This window comes from Aquarana catesbeiana, linkage group LG02, assembly GCF_042186555.1.
Source record: "Aquarana catesbeiana isolate 2022-GZ linkage group LG02, ASM4218655v1, whole genome shotgun sequence".
NCBI classification, from domain to species: domain Eukaryota; kingdom Metazoa; phylum Chordata; class Amphibia; order Anura; family Ranidae; genus Aquarana; species Aquarana catesbeiana.
Genome location: NC_133325.1, coordinates 270,504,126 through 270,523,597, shown reverse-complemented (window position 1 = coordinate 270,523,597; position 19,472 = coordinate 270,504,126). Strand labels below are relative to the sequence as shown.

General features: G+C 46.9%; 1 protein-coding gene across 1 annotated transcript in view; it reads right to left on the bottom strand.

The window, feature by feature from the left end:
- The window catches only part of UBAC2 (UBA domain containing 2), a 292,792-nt gene that overhangs the window by 51,224 nt on the left and 222,096 nt on the right, over window positions 1-19,472 (bottom strand). The window contains exon 8 of the mRNA XM_073614426.1: window positions 13,622-13,867. Coding sequence (XP_073470527.1) covers window positions 13,622-13,867 — 246 coding nt within the window. The remainder of the gene's footprint in view (window positions 1-13,621; window positions 13,868-19,472) is intronic.

Here is a 19,472-nt window from a genome sequence, read left to right as displayed (position 1 = left end):
GCAGGCAAATGACACAAAACACTTCCGGATGCAGCAACCACCCCCCCGATCCAGCAACTGACGGCTGAGGTAGTCTGCTTGACAGTTTTCTACGCCTGGAATGTAAATGGCTGAAAGAGTCGGCATGTGAAGTTTTGCCCACTGCAGAATGTGAGAGACATCCAGCGCTGCTGCTGAACTCCTCGTCCCCCCCTGGTGATTGACGTAAGCCACTGCCATGGCATTGTGCGACTGGATCCTGACCGGACGACCATGCAGCAGCTGCGACCAAGTGGAGAGGCATAAACTGATAGCACGCAACTCCAGAACGTAGATCGATAGGCGGAACTCGTCCAGCAGGCCCTGAGCCGAACAAAGGCCCAAAACTCCCCCCCAGCCGGTCAGGCTGGCATCTGTCATAATCACCGTCCAATGGAGAGGGAGAAACGACTTCCCGGACCGTACAGCCGGGGACCGTAGCCACCAAAGAAGCGAAGCCCTGGTTAGATGGCCCACATGGATCTGACAATCCAGAGAAGCCGGGGATTTGTCCCAATTGGATAAGATCTCCCTATGCAAGATGCGAGTGTGAAACTGAGCATATGGAACTGCCTCAAAGGCGGATACCATGAGGCCCAGAACCTGCACGCAAAAGTGCAGCGACGACCACTTGCGGGACAGCTGCAACCGTACAGCGGCATGAAGGGTCTGCAGTTTGATCGGCGGAAGAAAAACCTTCGCCCTTGCAGTGTCCACAATCAACCCCAAGTACTCCAGGCTTTGGGTTGGGAGCAACACAGACTTCTGGAGATTCAACACCCAGCCGAACTCTTGTAAGGTCTGCATGGTGATCGCCAAATCGTCTCTCAGTTCTGAGGCTGACGCCACTCTCAGGAGGAAATCATCCAGGTAGCCCATGATCGCGATCCCGCGCTGTCTCAGCAACGCCAGAACCGGTGCCAGCACCTTGGTGAAGACCCGTGGCGCCAACACAGGCCAAAGGGAAGTGCCACAAATTGATAGTGCGCATCCCCAACCGCAAAGGGCAGGAACCGCTGGTGCCCGACGCAGATTGGGACATGCAAGTACGCGTCCTTGATGTCCAAGAAGGGCAGGAAATCCCCCTGATGAAGCGCAACCACAACGGAATGAACAGACTCCATCCTGAACCTCCGTGCCTTCACAAAACAATTGAGGGCCTTGAGATTCAGGATCGGACGAACCCCTTACTTCTTTGGAACTGCGAACAGATTGGAGTAGAAACCCCAAAACCTTTCTGAAGCTGGTACAGGAACTATAACCCCCCGTAGTAGCAAGTCCTGCACCGCCCCAAACAAAGCCTGCCGATCAGACGGGGGAAGATGAAGATTGGAGGGAAAAAACCTGTCTGGTGGACAAGAAAGAAACTCTATCTTGTAAGCAGACAAAATTAGTTCGCAGACCCACTGGTCGGAAAGAAGTTTAGTCCACCGGTCTGCAAACCACCGAAGGCAACCCCCCATCCGTAAGTTGGGCGGGAGTAAACCTTCATGCGGAAGAGGACTTGTCCGCGGGCTTGTTTGGCTTGAGATGCCAAGGACGCTTTTGCCCATCCACGGGAGCCTTGTTGGGCTGGGAACGCTTGCCCGCAGAACCGGGCAGACGAAAAAGACACTTGTGAGCGGAAAAAGAGGGGCCCTACCTACAACGGGGCTCCTTGCCCTTTCTGGAATGTGGGAGAAAAGTACTTTTCCCCCCCAGTAATGTCCTTAATAATTTCCTCCAGAGAGGCTCCAAATAGCCTCCCACCCTGGAAAGGCAAAGCTGCCAAAGCCTTCTTAGACGTCTGGTCCGCTGACCAGCACTTGAGCCAAAGCAGCCGGCGCAGAACCACGGCCGACACGGACTTTGGAAAGTAACAGGGCCATAACCAGGGCCGCATCACAGACATACTTAAGTCCTTGCACTAACTGGTCTGCCAGTTCCACACAGACTGGGGATGCTTGCTCATTACCCAACTCGCTGCGTAATAGCTTAGCCCGTTCAGTAAGTGTCTGCGACACCAGAGCGTGGCTAGCACTGGACGAAGAGCCAACTCCACCATTGTAAATATAGACTGAGCGACCGCCTCGGCCTTTCTGATGGCAGGATCCTTGAAAGAAGGGGACCCCTCCACCGGAATCACGGTCGCCTTATTTAACCTGGACACTGGAGAATCAACGACCGGAGGGGACGCCCATTTCTTCAACAGACTCTCCTCAAAAAGGTAACGCACCGAAAAACGCCTCGGAACTGAAAAGGAGTGCTGTGGGCGTTCCCAATCCTTGTAAATAAACCTATCAAAATAAGACAGGTAAGGAAACACCTTAGCAGTGCGGATCGGTTTGTGAGACCCAAAGGGGACAGACACCTCTGCAGACGCCCCTGCCAAATGCTTAATTTTCAAAGTATCGCGCACCGTCGTAATGAGTGCACCCACCAGCGCTTTCTCATGCACCGCAACGGATGCAGAGGATTCTACCTCAATGTCCTGAAGATCAGCGGCCGCATCATCTGAGCCATCCATGCAGGGGTCGCCTGCTACAGTGGGGCCCGAGTCCGGATCAGAGTCCTCCCCAGATGATGAAGGGGAAGGGGGCATTTTTTACCCGCCTTATGCCCGCACGCCACTTCAACCCGGGAGATGAATGATTGCAGGACTGCTGACAAAGTGTCCGGGGGCACCGCAGACCCAGAGGGGCCACATGCCATCACAGGGGTGTCTGGGGGGGAGGCACCTGCTTCAGACGCCATGCCATCCCATGCTCGACCGGACACAACCAGGGACCAGTAGACCACCTTTCTTGCTGCCACAGACTGGGGAGCCCCCCAGAAGGACTCACCACCCTGACCTCCGAGGAGCAGTGCTGTGCCGTCCATCCTCCGGCAGATGGGACAAGCCACAAGGAGATCTGCGCTCTTGCCTGGCTTCAATTGCAGAGTCTAGCACTAGAGGCCCAGCAGAAACACTCCTCACGAGGCTACAAGAAAATGGCCACCGGCCGCGCTTCCGCAGATAAAGCACAAGTGTCTGGAATGCCCAGAGACCACAGGAAAATGGCCGCCACGGCTACGAGAAAATGGCCGCAGCGCCTGTTTCCAAAGCAACGGTGGCTACAACACACAGAAGCAAACGCCAGCCACCCCCTCCGCACCTAGAATGCACAGAGACCGCCTGAAGAGGACCACCAAGCCAGGTAAAGGCAAAAACATCCCTAAGTGCCAGCAACCGGAAGCGAAACCGGGGGACGGGGGGCGGGGGAGAGGATCAGGCCCAGATTAAGAGCATCATGGGCCTGGTGCTAAGGATGTTGGTGGGCCTTTTTATGAAAATAAATAAAATGAAAACGCAAACAATTTTTTGTTAAATTTAAATTAAAGAGAGAGAGAGAGAGAGAGAGAGAGAGAGAGAGAGAGAGAGAGAAAGGGGAATAGAGAGAGGGTGAAAGAGAGAGAGGGTGGTAGGGGGTGAAGGGGGTGAGTGAGAGAACAGGGTGAAAGAGAGGGGATGAGAGAGAGAGGGGGGTGGGAGTGAGGGGGTGAGTCTGTGGGGGGCACAGCATAGTACATTACACGGGGGGGGGGGGGGTATAGCACAGTACATCACATGGTTGGCACAACACATTACATGGTGGATACATGGATACAGCACATTTAATGGTGGGCACAGCACATTACGCGGTTGGCACTGCCCAATACAGCACATTACAAGGTAGGCACAGTACATTATATGGTGGGCACAGCACATGACATGGTTGGTACTGCACAACACAACACATTGCATGGTGGGCACAGCGCATGCACACAGTGGGCACAGGACCTTATATGGTGGGCACAGCACATGACATGGCAGGCACAGCTGAGCACATTACATGGTGGGCACTGGACATTACAAGTGGGCACTGCACAGAACATTATATGGTGGGCACAACACATTATATAGTGGGTACTGCACATAGCATGGTGGGCACTGCACAGCACATGACAAGGTGGGCACTGCATGACACAGCACAGCACATTACATTGTGAGCACGGCACATTAAATGGTGGACACTGCATATGACATGATGAGCCCTGCACACCACATTCCATTGTGGGTACTGCACGGCACATGCCATGGTAGACAATGTACAGCACATTACATGGTGAGTACAGCATATTACATGGTAGGCACTGCATGGTGCAGCACATGACATGGTGGGCACAACACAGCACATGACATGGTGAGCACTGCACAGCAATTTACATGATGGGCACTGCACATGACATGGTGGGCACTGCATGACACAGCACATTACATGGTGGGTACAGCGCATTACATGGTGGGCACTGCATGGCACAGCACATGACGTGGTGGGCACAGCGCATTACATGGTGGGCACTGAATGGCACATAAGATTACATGGTGGGCACAACACATTACATGGTGGGCACTGCATGGCATAGCACGTTTCATGGTGGGAAATGCAACTGCACATTACATGTTAGGAACTGCACATGACATGGTGGGCACTGTTGAACAGCACAGCACATTACACAGTGGGCACAACACATGGCAGGGTGGGCACAGCATAGCACATGACATGGTGGGAAGTGCACATTACACGGTGGGCGCTGCACATTACACGGTGGGCACTGCACATTACATGGTGGGATCACTGTATGGCACAGCACATGACATGGTGGACACGGCAAATTACATAGCGGGCATTGCAAGGCACAGCCATGACATGGTGGGCATTGCACATGACATGGTTGGCACTGGATGGCACATCACATGACATGGTGGGCACTGCACATTACATGGTGGGCAATGCAAGGCACAGCACATGACATGGTGGGCACTGCAAGGCACAGTATGACATAGTGGGCACTGAACATCACATGAAGGGCAATGCAATGCACAGCACATGACATGGTCAGCACAGCGCATTACATGGTGGGCACTGCAATGTACAGCAAATGACATACTGGAAACAGCACATTACATGGGGGGCACTGCAAGGCACATAACATGGTGGGCACAGCACATTACATGGGGGGCACTGCAAGGCACATGACATGGTGGACACAGCACATTATATGGGGGCACTGCAAGGCACATGACATGGTGGGCACAGCACATTACATGGGGGCACTGCAAGGCACATGACATGACATGGTGGGCACAGCACATTACATGGGGGGCACTGCAATGCACATGACATGGTGGGCACAGCACTTTACATAGTGGGCACTGCAATGCACATGACAGGACATGGTGGGCACAGCACATTACATAGTGGGCACTGCAATGCACATGACATGGTGGGCACTGGGCACAAGAGAGCACATTACATGGGGGAAGCAGCAGTCTGTCCCCTAGCACAATAATTACACAACATCCCCCTAACAAATGTACTGACCTTATCATAACAGTATGGGAGATGTCCTTCCTCCCGGGCTCCTGCTGGTTAGGACATCAGCGCCCCTCCCCCAGACATGGAGTATCTGTGTGAGTGAACAGATCCTGTGATAGGAGTCAGGCATCGGCAGAGACAAGACTTGGCTGCACTGACTTGTCTCCTCCATGTGTGCACAGAGGGCTCCTCTTCCTTCAGGAAGGCACACTGGAATTGACAAGCCACTTCCATGGGCCTATATTGAGGGAGGGGCCTGGAGCTGCAGCTCCACCAGCCCCTATGTTAATCCGGCCCTGGAGAGGATGAAATGTTCTCCACAACCGACCACCCCAGGGAGTACCCAGCTACTCCACCATGCCCGGACCAGTGAAGCACATACTTACCCATACTGCAGAGATTGCGGGTCACACTCCCCAGACAGATCCACCTCCCACTTAGCCGGAGTGGCTGTCAGCCACGGCGACATTGTGACCCAGAGGTCAGGTGTCTAGTGGTATGTGTCCCTGCGAGACGTCTAGCTCGCCGGCCGCCCTGGTCCAGAATGGGGCTTGTCGCAGCCAACCCAGCGAGGAGCTCAGGTTTGCGTGCGCTCGGTGGCCAGGCTGGGGATACTACCAGGATCTGTGATATCCAGCACGTCACCCAGCCCAACAGTTGATTGCAATTGCATCACAAAATCTAAAAAGAAATAAAATAAAAGCCAAAAAACCACAGGTCCCAGCAGGGAGCCAGGTCCTTCTCAGACTATGCAGAAAAAAACTGAGCTGCCTGCAGCAGAGTGGGGGGTTGCTACCAGTGAGGACCACCCCTAGGCAGTGCTTGTTTTTTAATTTCTGCCTAGTTCTACTCCTAAAAGGTGGCGATATAACCCTAAGGTCAATATTGAAAGTGCTGTGTCCGTCAATGAACGAAAGAGAAATCCAATTTCTGCAGTACCCAGAGAGGTTACAGTTGGCAGTAAACAGAGGTTAAATACAGCAGCAGACTGCTCAGTAAACACTGATCCTAAACCACCTAAAGTCCTGGTACAGTGTAAGCATGCAGACAAATGTGACTCTGCATGCAAAACCATCTGAGTAGCACAAAATTATACTCTGAATTAGATGTGAAGTACAGCCTAATTAATATCTTAGGACATCTGCAAAGGCTGAAGATTTACCTCAAGAAACAAATATCTGTTCAAGAGAATGTGTTTGGCAAGGATTTGTGAATGTAACCCTCCCATATTCAGTGAGAAAATGCAGGTAACTGCAACGACACACAAAAACAATAGTTCTCTGTGTGTCATGGTCAGACCAGAACATAGTGCTTCACTGCATTCCAGAGCTGTGCAATTTTTATACAATAGGTTTGTATAATGTTGCACCACTCTGGATGGTACTGCATGTCACCACACAGCAAGTGCAGCATACCGCGCTACTGTGTAGTGACATGAATGAAGTGTCATTTGTATACTTCAAATAAAGTTTAACAAAAGGGAGTTGTGCGATGCAATAACATGTTTATCACGTCAACCACTGCCCTATTGCTCTGCAGCCAAAACAGTGTGTGGGCAACATCGTTTTGGGCCGTGGGATTGTGTGAACCAGCGCTGAGTAAATACCGTAATGGGTTTTCTAAACCTACAGTAGAGCGGCCTGGAAAAAATATTTTAGACCTTTTCCTATCTGAATCTTTAGTGCATGCCAATATGTAAAAACAAATACACCTTCCCCTAAATGTCAAGAGCCTACTAGACAGCCCTTAAAAAAACATCTATATCTTCGAAGGACATTTAACCCTTGAAGATTTAGTCTACTGTGTTCCTCTACTGCCTGGGAATAAAGCATTACTATTCTCACAAAGAATCATCCTTCTCCTCCTATTCTTCTAACAAAACACAGACACTGTTTCCCCTTAAAGTAGATGACGTTTTCTTCTGCCAAACATACTCACTAGATCATGGGTGCTCAACCTGTGGCCCTCCAGGACCTTTCAGAGTGCCATCATGCCTCTTCCTTTGATGGTCATGCTTCTACCTGTCAGCCTTACAGTGTCCCGTAGGACTTGTAGTTCAACTGGAGGGTCACAGGTTGAGCACCCATGCACTAGATGAATTTGGCTGGGAAGAAGTCGGGCAAGTAAGTTCCCTACAAGATCCACCTTCTGGGAACCCCCTACAGCTGATAGCACAGAGATAGGGGATCTAGGTACAGATCAGGTTGGGCAGGGGTCTCATATATGCTAAAAGAGACCTAAAGCTTGTGGAAGGCCAACTCTTCTTTCACTGTAGAGAAGGTTGACATTACAGAGATAAATTAGTAACACCATCTTTAATACAATCTTACTTTTAAAAGTATATAATAGCAAATTTTCCACTTGCCTCAATGGAAAATGAGAGCTTGTGAGCGTGGGCTGCCTAAGATTGGGGGGGGGGGGGGCGCACAGCCGGCAGGCAGGGTTGAATGGGAGCTCTTCTCCCACTGATCGCCCAAGGAAGAGAGACGAGAGAGCCTGCCGGATCATCAGAGCACGGAACATCGCTGTAACAGCTTTCATTTCAATTGCTGTGTGTTCCCGCAGCTCGCCGTCACATACAGCCCCACCTCCTGGCCTGGGTACTTTGATAGACAGAACGCCAGTCCAATCCGGGGACGTGTGACATTTATCAAAGTCCTTGGGCCAGGAGGCGGGGCTGTATGTGACCGCGTGCAACGGGAACACTCGGCAATTGAAATAAAAGCTGTTACAGCAATGTTCCTCGCTCTGATGACCTGGCCGGCAATTCTTTTCCTCTCCTCTCTTCCCCTGCACAGGTAAGGCTGCATCGATGGGCACGGGTAGGCATTGATGGGCATGGGTAGGCAGCATTGATGGACACGGAAGGCTGCACTGATGGACACGGTTAGGCTGCACTGATGGACACGGTTAGGCTGCACTGATGGACACGGTGAAGCGGCATTGATGGGCACAGGTGAGGCTGCATTGATGGGCACAGGTGAGGCTGCATTGATGGGCACAGGTGAGGCTGCACTGTTGGGCACAGGTGAGGCTGCACTGTTGGGCACAGGTGAGGCTGCACTGTTGGGCACAGGTGAGGCTGCACTGTTGGGCACAGGTGAGGCTGCACTGTTGGGCACAGGTGAGGCTGCACTGTTGGGCACAGGTGAGACAGCATCGATGGACACAGGTGAGACAGCATCGATGGACACAGGTGAGACAGCATCGATGGACACAGGTGAGACAGCATCGATGGACACAGGTGAGACAGCATCGATGGACACAGGTGAGACAGCATCGATGGATACAGGTGAAACAGCATCGATGGACACAGGTGAAGCTGCATCGATGGACACAGGTAGGCTGCATTGTTGGACACAGGTAAGACAGCATTGATGGACACAGGTAGGTTGCATTGTTGGGCACAGGTAGGCTGCATTGTTGGGCACAGGTAGGCTGCATTGTTGGGCACAGGTGAAGCGGCATTGATGAACACAGGTAGGCTGCATTGTTGGGCACAGGTGAAGCGGCATTGATGGACACAGGTAGGCTGCATTGTTGGGCACAGGTGAAGCTGCATGGATGGACACAAGTAGGCTGCATTGTTGGGAACAGGTGAAGCGGGATTGATGGACACAGGTAGGCTGCATTGTTGGGCACAGGTGAAGCTGCATGGATGGACACAGGTAGGCTGCATTGTTGGGAACAGGTGAAGCTGGATTGATGGACACAGGTAGGCTGCATTGTTGGGCACAGATAGGCTGCATTGTTGGGCACAGGTAAGGCGACATTGATGGACACAGGTAGGCTGCATTGTTGGGCACAGGTGAAGCGGCATTGGTGGACACAGGTGAAGCGGCATTGATGGACACAGGTAGGCTGCATTGTTGGGCACAGGTGAAGCTGCATGGATGGACACAGGTAGGCTGCATTGTTGGGAACAGGTGAAGCGGGATTGATGGACACAGGTAGGCTGCATTGTTGGGCACAGATAGGCTGCATTGTTGGGCACAGGTAAAGCGACATTGATGGACACAGGTAGGCTGCATTGTTGGGCACAGGTGAAGCGGCATTGATGGATACAGGTAGGTTGTGTTTTTATTTTTAACTTAATTCTGCATAAAACATTTAAGTGTCATTTCATGAGATAATTTATGAGGACGTGTTTAGGGGCAGAATTAAGGACGGGGCAAGGTAGGGGTTGGGTGGGGCAACTGGTGGCGAGTAACCCTTGAGGCCTGGCTAGTAGCTCAGGACTTGAAATTTTTAGCGCTGTTAATAGTGTACACTCCCATGAGACTATAGTGGTACCTAAGAAATATTCATAGAATTATAAAAATGTATAGCAGTTATTACATCTTAAAACGTATTTGAGTTACAATACATTAAGAAGTAAACATTCACAGGCTTTTGCACATGAATAACATATCATCAAATAGGTCTTTCCATCTAGTCATGCCTAAAATATAGATTACATTCAATCTTGTGTATTTAAAGATCTATATATAACCTATGCATTTCGTGACTGCATCTTTTGGGAGGATACAGAAGACATTTTCTGCCTAAGGAAATCACAAGAAATGTTATATCAATATAAAATAAGATGATTAAATTTGTATTGTTAAACTCTAACAGTCAACACTGACAGGTATGTTATAGTGTGCTTGGCCCACAATTTGATTCTGAATTTGTCCCTTGCCCAGGATCGGCACCTGGGAATGCTGTAAATCTCATGTTTAAAACTGCCACATATAAAAAAATAAAACTAATTTAGAATTAAATTGTGGGCCGAGCATGTCATAACATATCTATTAGAGTTTACCAATATAAATATAGCCATCTTATTGGGTATTGATATAACATTTATGACTTCCTTATGCAGAAAATGTCTTCAATTTCACCTAAAGTAGTGATTGATGTCACAAACCACATTGCAACCCCTACCTGAAAGATATATGGATCTTATACAGGATTAGGGATGGGCTGTCTGTTCAACTCGAACATTTGAGGTGTTTGCGACAAATTCGAAAGCCGCGGAAAACCCCTTAAAGGCTATGGGAGAAATCAAAAGTGATAATTTTAAACGCTAATATGGAAGTTATTGTCATAAAAAGTGTTTGGAGACCTAGGGGACATGTAGCAATGCAAAAAAGTTTTAAAAACGGCTGTTTTCTTGGGAGCAGTGATTTTAATAATGAAACAATAAAAGTGAAATATTCCTTTAAATTTCATACCTGGGGGGTGTCTATAGTATGCCTGTAAAGTAGCGCATGTTTACCGTGTTTATAACAGTCCGAGAGCAAAATGACATTTCTAAAGGAAAAAAAGTCATTTAAAAGTGCTAGCGCCGGCTATTAATTGTCGGTCCCGACAATACACATAAAAGTCATTGAAATTATTTTTTTTTTAAATGCGTGGGGGTCCCCAAAATTCCATTACCAGGCCCTTCAGGCCCTTCCAAAAATCCACACCAGACCCTTATCCGAGCACGCAACCTGGCAGGCCGCAGGAAAGGAGGGGGGGACGAGAGAGCGCTCCCCCTCCTGAACCGTACCAGGCCACATGCCCTCAACATTGGGAGGGTGCTTTGTGGTAGCCCCCCCAAAGCACCTTGTCCCCATGTTGATGGGGAGAAGGGCCTCATCCCCACAACCCTTGCCTGGTGGTTGTGGGGGTCTGCAGGCGGGGGGCTTATCAGAATCTGGAAGCCCCCTTTAGCAAAGGGGACTCCCAGATCCCAGCCCCCCCCGTGTGAAATGGTAATGGGGTACATTGTACTCCTACCATTTCACCCAAAAAAGTGACAAAAAGGGTAAAAAAAACACACACTCAGCTTGGCACAAGTCCTTCAACAAAAAAAAAAAAAAAATTCCAGCGATGTAATCCTTCTACGATCCACAAACGATACAGCCTCCTCCAAAAGCGCCCGGCAGAATGATGTGCGACTCGGGTGACAGTTCTTAAATAACCGAGGCGGGGCCACCCGTGACGTGGACGGGTGACCTCGCCCACCTCTGACGCAAGGGGAAATGCTGGGGTTACCCAGTGACATGTACGGGTGACCCCGCCAACTCTGATGCGTCACGAGAAACCCCTGTTGCGTCAGAGGGGCTGGGGTCACCAATACATGTCACTGGGTAACCCGGGCATTTCCCCTTGCGTCAGAGGGGGGTGGGGTCACCCATACATGTCACTGTATAACCCCTGTAAGGGGTTCTGTACAAAGAAGAGAACAAGGCTCTTTGTGTCCGCACTCCTCTGTCTGGCTATCATTGGAGTCTATTCTGACAGTCACACTCTGCGGTATTATAGAACTGCAGTCTCCTCTCTGGGATTCGGACTCCCTGTGTACTCTGAAGTTGGATATGTGGAAGATCGGGAGATAACAAATTATAACAGTGACACTCGTCAGAATCTTTCCAAGACTGAGTGGATGAAGAAAGAAGGATCTGATTACTGGGAGAGGAATACACAAAACAATCAGGGTACAAAGCCTGTTTACAAACACAATGTACAGACAGCGATGAGTTGATTCAACCAGACTGGAGATGAGAAGTGTCCTGTGAACAGTGATTATCCGTTTGATTGATAAGCGTGTAAATCAGCATGGTCTAGTATGTGGATTACCTACAGGGCTGTGGCACAAGTGGTGTGGTGAAGGAGACTTGGGATCGTTGCTAATATTTTCCTCCACGATCGTCTAGTTTATACTCACCTGCCTTTTCTTAATGGACTTTCACTGAGTGGATCACCATTTGATACTTTGTCTAAGCGGACTCTTAAGCAAATCTATTGATATTTTTAATATCTGCTATTTTGGCACTAACGCTGCTAATGTTTTAGAGATTTTTCTTTGACATATATTTGATGTATCTTGTTTTAGTATAGCACCTGCTGATTATTGTTTTAACCAATATTCTTTCTGTGTGCGCTAAGGGAGGGATATTGAACATAGTTTTACTATCTCTCATTCTTTGATAAAAGCACAACTCCTGTTTCATGAAACTAATTTTTTTTCAAATTCTGCTTCGTTCACAATCCCAAATGTTAAGCTGCTTTGGTCTGCAGGGAAACTGGGCACATGATGCAGCCTTGAATCAAGACCCTCATGCAAAAGCAAATAGTGCAACGTCTTCTGGACCATAGCCTCTAAACATGGGAGTGGAGGGCCAGGGGTTTGTCAGGAAGGAAGAAGTCTCTGGATAGGGCCATATTCAGAATAAGGCCCAGACACTCCAAGTGATGGGTCTGGTCCAGTGCCGACTTCTGAAGATTACGTATGCAACCTAACCACTGCAGGGTCTACACTGTCCGATGGACTTTTGGATGAAAAGGTCTGGACTGACTGTTCCTTCAGCAGGATGTCCTTGGAGGAGTTCAAACTGTTGTGTGCCCACAGCAAAAGACAAGTAACATCAATATGGAGGGAGGACAGGGATATGCAAATCTTATCTCATCTTATCCAAAAACCTAAAATCCATACCCACACATCAACACCAAAGCAAATCCCCTTTAGTATACAGTAAATCTGTATAATAAGGTATGAAGAAATGGTTTGCTTCTCCCAGAGCAGAAAGGAGAAATATTTTCACCTTAGGACACTAGCAAAAAATGGTGGCCGAGTGGGAGGGGTTATGCTAGAACTGTCTTTGTGGCATTTTGGCCACTGTCCAATCACCTGAAGGTAGCTGCATAACCAAATGGTCTAAGACTGAGATCCTGTGACCTGTAATATATGTCTAAGAAATGGCCATATTATATGATTCCAATATAATTTTACAAGTTAAGACATTAGGTTTAAGCAGATTGTTTTAAAATAATCAATGCTCTTAGCCCAGCTAAGGTGTAAACCTGAAAAAATCATATCTTGAATAATGCAATGAGAGCAGCCTTTCCTGCACTGTTTAGCATGAAGTCAGTAAATCTGCATAAAGTCAAGGAGTGAGCACAGAAACAAAACAAGTGAAGTTATGAAAATCAGGTCTTCCTTCACATAGGAATCAGGTAAAACATTGAGTGATATAGATTATAGCTACATGATTTAAACAGTCTCTCATAAAAAAAAATAAATAAAAAAAAGACACAAAATTGGAGTTCCTTTTAAGGGTGAACTTTAGTGATATAAACCATGCACAGGTTGATCTTGGAACACTTGTGCTCCTTTTATAATTTCATTATTTAGTATATTCAATTTGCCAAGTTAATACATTTAACAAACATCTCACTATGAAAAGGCATTGTACCTGCTCTTGTCGTCGTCTTCCCAGCTGGGAAATTTGTGAAAGCATCATTTGCTGGTCCAGCAGCTCTATCCTCTGCTGTCTCTGTATATCAACAGTTGCTCCCATCCCAACACTGGCCTCGCTGACAGGCTCGGCAGTTGAGAATATTGGCTCTACTGTATGGGAGAAGATTTCTGCTAAGTTGTTAGGGATATAAAGAACCTCCTGAACACTCAAAACATTCTTCTTATACAAAATGCCTGAAATCTGAAAGAAAAAAAAAATCAAAAACATATGCAATAAACAAAAAAAGGCAAGTCTGTCTAGATTTAACATTTTCAGTTTTGGAGATAGAGATGGATTAGAATACCTGTCAGGTTTACATTGCTACCTCTGCTATTCCAGTTATGCTACTGCCAGTTTGCTGATTTATGAGCGCTGTTTATTTTCCATCACAATGTGAGTGTTTTTAATTCTTTGGAATAAATATTTACTTTTGATGGTATTACACGATCATGGTATTTTTTTGTATTTACACTGGGCACTGTTCAGTGTGAGCCGTTTACCTACTGAAGAAGCCAGATGAGAGCAGATCCCAGATGGGTTACACTTACACTATATTGTCAAAAGTATTGGGGCGCCTGCCTTTACACGCACATGAACTTTAATGGCATTCCAGTCTTAGTCTGTAGGGTTCAATATTGAGTTGGCCCACCCTTTGCAGCTATAACAGCTGCAACTCTTCTGGGAAGGCTGTCCACAAGGTTTAGGAGTGTATCAGAATGTTTGACCATTCTTCCAGAAAAACATGGATGAGCGAGTTTGGGGTGGAGGAACTTGACTGGGCCGACCTCAACCCGACAGAATATCTTTGGGGTAAATTGGAGCAGAGACTGCAAGTCAGGTCTTCTCGTCCACATCAATGCCTGACCTCACAAATGGGCTTATGGAAGAATTATGCTCATTATGCCTTTGTCTTGCAGGGTTTTTTTTTTTTACCAGGGTTTACAACCACTTCAACCACTTCAGCCTGGAAGGATTTACCCCCTTCCTGACCAGAGCACTTTTTACAATTTGGCACTGCGTCGCTTTAACTGCTAATTGCGCAGTCATGCAATGCTGTACCCAAACGAAATTTGCGTCCTTTTCTTCCCACAAATAGAGCTTTCTTTTGATGTTATTTGATCACCTCTACGGTTTTTATTTTTTGCGCTATAAACAGAAAAAGACAGAAAATTTTGAAAAAAAATGACATTTTCTACTTTTTGTTATAAAAAAAATCCAATAAACTCAATTTTAGTCATACATTTAGGCCAAAATGTATTCGGCCACATGTCTTTGGTAAAAAAAAATGTCAACAAGCGTATATTTATTGCTTTGCGCAAAAGTTATAGCGTCTACAAACTAGGGTACATTTTCTGGAATTTACACAGCTTTTAGTTTATGACTGCCTATGTAATTTCTTGAGGTGCTAAAATAGCAGGGCAGTACAACCCCCCCCCCCCCCCCCAAATGACCCCATTTTGGAAAGTAGACACCCCAAGGGAATTGCTAAGAGGCATGTTGAGCCCATTAAATATTAATTTTTTTTTGTCTCAAGTGATTGAAACAAAAACAAAAAAAATTACAAAAAGTTGTCACTAAATGATATATTGCTCACACAGGCCATGGGCATTTGTGAAATTGCACCCCAAAATACATTCAGCTGCTTCTCCTGAGTACGGGGATACCACATGTGTGGGACATTTTGGGAGCCTAGCCACGTACGGGGCCCCGAAAACCAATCACCACCTTCAGATTTTCTAAGGGCGTAAATTTTTGATTTCACTCCTCACTACCTATCACAGTTTTGAAGGACATAAAATACCCAGATGGCACAAAAACCCCCAAATGACCCCATTTTGGAAAGTAGACACCCCAAGCTATTTGCTAAGAGGCATGTTGAGTCCATGGAATATTTTATATTTTGACACAAGTTGCGGGAAAAGTGACACTTTTTTTTTTTGCACAAAGTTGTCACTAAATGATATATTGCTCACACAGGCCATGGGCATATGTGGAATTGCACCCCAAAATACATTTATCTGCTTCTCCTGAGTATGGGGATAACACATGTGTGGGACTTTTTGGGAGCCTAACCGCGTACGGGGCCCCGGAAACCAATCACCGCCTTCAGGATTTCTAAGGGTGTAAATTTTTGATTTCACTCTTCACTGCCTATCACAGTTTCGGAGGCCATGGAATGCCCAGGTCGCACAAAACCCCCCCAAATGACCCCATTTTGGAAAGTAGACACCCCAAGCTATTTGCTGAGAGGCATGGTGAGTATTTTGCAGCTCTCATTTGTTTTTGAAAATGAAGACAGACAAGAAAAAAACATTTTTTTTTCTTTTTTCAATTTTCAAAACTTTGTGACAAAAAGTGAGGTCTGCAAAATACTCACTATACCTCTCAGCAAATAACTTGGGGTGTCTACTTTCCAAAATAGGGTCATTTGGGGGGGGGGGGGGTGTGCCACCTGGGCATTCCATGGCCTCTGAAACTGTGATAGGCAGTGAAGAGTGAAATCAAAAATTTACGCCCTTAGAAAGCCTGAAGGCGGTGCTTGTTTTTCGGGGTCCCGCGCACGGCTAGGCTCCCAAAAAGTCTCACACATGTGGTATCCCCGTACTCAGGAGAAGCAACAGAATGTATTTTGGGGTGTAATTTCACATATTCCCATGGCATGTTTGAGCAATATATCATTTAGTGACAACTTTGTGCAAAAAAAAAAAAAATTTGTCTTTTTCCCGCAACTTGTGTCACAATATAAAATATTCCATGGACTCGACATGCCTCTCAGCAAATAGCTTGGGGTGTCTACTTTCTAAAATGGGGTCATTTGGGGGAGGTTTTGAACTGTCCTGGCATTTTATGCACAACATTTAGAAGCTGATGTCACACATCACCCACTCTTCTAACCACTTGAAGACAAAGCCCTTTCTGACACGTTTTGTTTACATGAAAAAATTATTTTTTTTTGCAAGAAAATTACTTTGAACCCCCAAACAATATATATTTTTTTAAAGTAAATGCCCTACAGATTAAAATGGTGGGTGTTTCATTTTTTTTTTTTCACACAGTATTTGTGCAGCGATTTTTCAAACGCATTTTTTGGGGGAAAAGACACACTTTTTAAAATTTTAATGCACTAAAACACACTATATTGCCCAAATGTTTGATGAAATAAAAAAGATGATCTTAGGCCGAGTACATGGATACCAAACATGACATGCTTTAAAATTGCGCACAAACGTGCAGTGGCAACAAAATAAATACATTTTTAAAAGCCTTTACAGGTTACCACTTTAGATTTACAGCGGAGGACTACTGCTAAAATTACTACCCTCAATCTGACCTTCGCGATGATACCTCACATGCATGGAGCAATTGCTGTTTACATTTGGCGCCAGACCGATTCTTGCGTTCGCCTTAGCGCGAGAGCAGGGGGGGACAGGGGTGCTTTTTTTTTTTTCCTTTATTATTTTTTTGCTTTTTTATCTTATTTTTAAAAACTGTTCCTTTCATTTTTTTTTTTTTAATCATTTTTATTGTTATCCCAGGGAATGTAAATATCCCCTATGATAGCAATAGGTAGTGACAGGTACTCTTTTTTGAAAAAATTGGGGTCTATTAGACCCTAGATCTCTCCTCTGCCCTCAAAGCATCTGACCACACCAAGATCGATGTGATAAAATGCTTTCCCAATGGCGCTGTTTACATCCGGCGAAATCTAAGTCATGAAATGCTCGTAGCTTCCGGTTTCTTAGGCCATAGAGATGTTTGGAGCCACTCTGGTCTCTGATCAACTCTATGGTCAGCTGGCTGAATCACTGGCTGCATTCTCAGGTTCCCTGTTGAGACAGGAGAGCCAGAGAAAAACACGGAAGACTGTGGGGGGGGGGGGGGGCATTCCCTCCCACTGCTTGTAAAAGCAGTCTAGAGGCTAATTAGCCGCTAGGATTGCTTTTACATGAAAGCCAACTGCTGGCTGAAAAGAATGATACCAAGATGATACCTAAACCTGCAGGCATCATTCTGGTATAACCACTCAAAGTCGTGAATTGCGTACCTGAAGACAAAAAAATGGTTAACAATAAAACACAGTAAACGGTAAAGTATAAAAAATTGCATACCTGAAAAGCAAACATGATAAAACATAATAACAATAAAACATTGCAGAATAGAATACAGTAAAAAAGAGCAGAACAACAGAGAGAGAACAGAGAGAGAGAGAACAATGAAACAACAACTATTTTTTTTTATTCTATATATTTTTTTGTGTTTTTTTTTTTTTTACACTTTTTTTGTAACTGTAACTTTTATAACTGTAACCGGTTCCAGGTTCGGGTTTCTCAAAACGCGATGGCATCTTGGGAGACCCTGTGAAAGTGTGCCTAGTTTGTGCAATGCTGTACCCTACGCTAATACGCAACTAGTGCATGGTAGCGTTCAAAACATTTACCAATGCAAAGACCAGGATTGTCAGGACAGGAGGGACAATAATAGCGGGTGTCACGCCTATATCCGCGCTTGCTGTAGACACGACATCTTTTTTGGGGGGGGGTCATTGGGTAGGGGTACTCAGGAGGACATAAAAATGCCTCTCATGCAGCCGACTGCATTTGGTTGGGGATGTGAATGGGGGAAGTACGGGTGCTGCAGAAGTGGTGGGTTCCCAATTATTAGGATTGGCGAATGCAGCAGGAAGGGCATTATGGGCACGACGGGCCTGTTTGTCTTCTTCTTAGTGGCAGCGGGACACTACTTGTGCTTGCCACCGCACCAGCTTGAACTGCACTTATGGGACTCGCCACGTCACCAAGTGTTACTGCAGTTCTGGTTTGACTACGACCGGGGTGTACTAGGCCGCTGGTGCTTGCCACTTCACCAAAACGCTACCAAAAAAACAGCGATCGCAGGGATCAGGCCTGACTCTGCTAACGCTGCAGTTATGTGTTTAGTGTTTTGTAAGTGACAGTGATCGATCGATACTGCACTTGGGTGGGCTGGGCCGGGCGGAGGGGCAAAATGCAGGTGCTAGCAGGTATCTGGGCTGATCCCGCTAACACTGCGTTTTTGGGAACCCTAAACTGCTGGGGACGCTAGTATAGATCTGATCGGATCAGATATTGATCCGTTCAGATATTATACCACTAAGGGAGGTGTACGGTGCGTGCATGGGTGTTAGCGGTACTGGCGCTAACCTGACGCTACTTGGGGCTGGTGCTTGCCAGTTCATCAAAATGCTACCAAAAAAACTGTTAGCGATCGCAGGGATCAGGCCTAACTCTGCGAACGCTGCAGTTATGCGTTTAGTGTTTTGTAAGTGACAGTGATCGATCGATACTGCACTTGAGTGGGCTGGGCTGGGCCGGGCGGGGGGTGTTGCTGCGTGCGTGGGTGTTAGCGGTACTGACGCTAATCTGACGCTACCTGGGGCGATGCATATCACCCCTGGGCGATCAGGGGGCTAAACCTTTATTAGGTAATAAACGGCGGGTGCCCTGACACTATAAAAAATAAAAGAACTAACCAGCGTCACCCGTAACAGTTATACGGTGATCAGTGGTGAAAGGGTTAACTAGGGGGCAATCAAGGGGTTAAAACATTTATTAGGTAGTATATGGGGGTCCCTGTCGCTATAAAACGCTGACGGCGAACCTAAATATTTACCTCCCTAACTAATGTCACCAGTGACACTAATACAGCGATCAGAAAAATGATCGCTTAGCGACACGGGGTGGTCAAGGGGTTAAAACTTTATTAGAGGGGGTTAGGGGGGTACCCTAGACCTAAAGGGGACTAACACTAACTGCCCTACCACACTAAC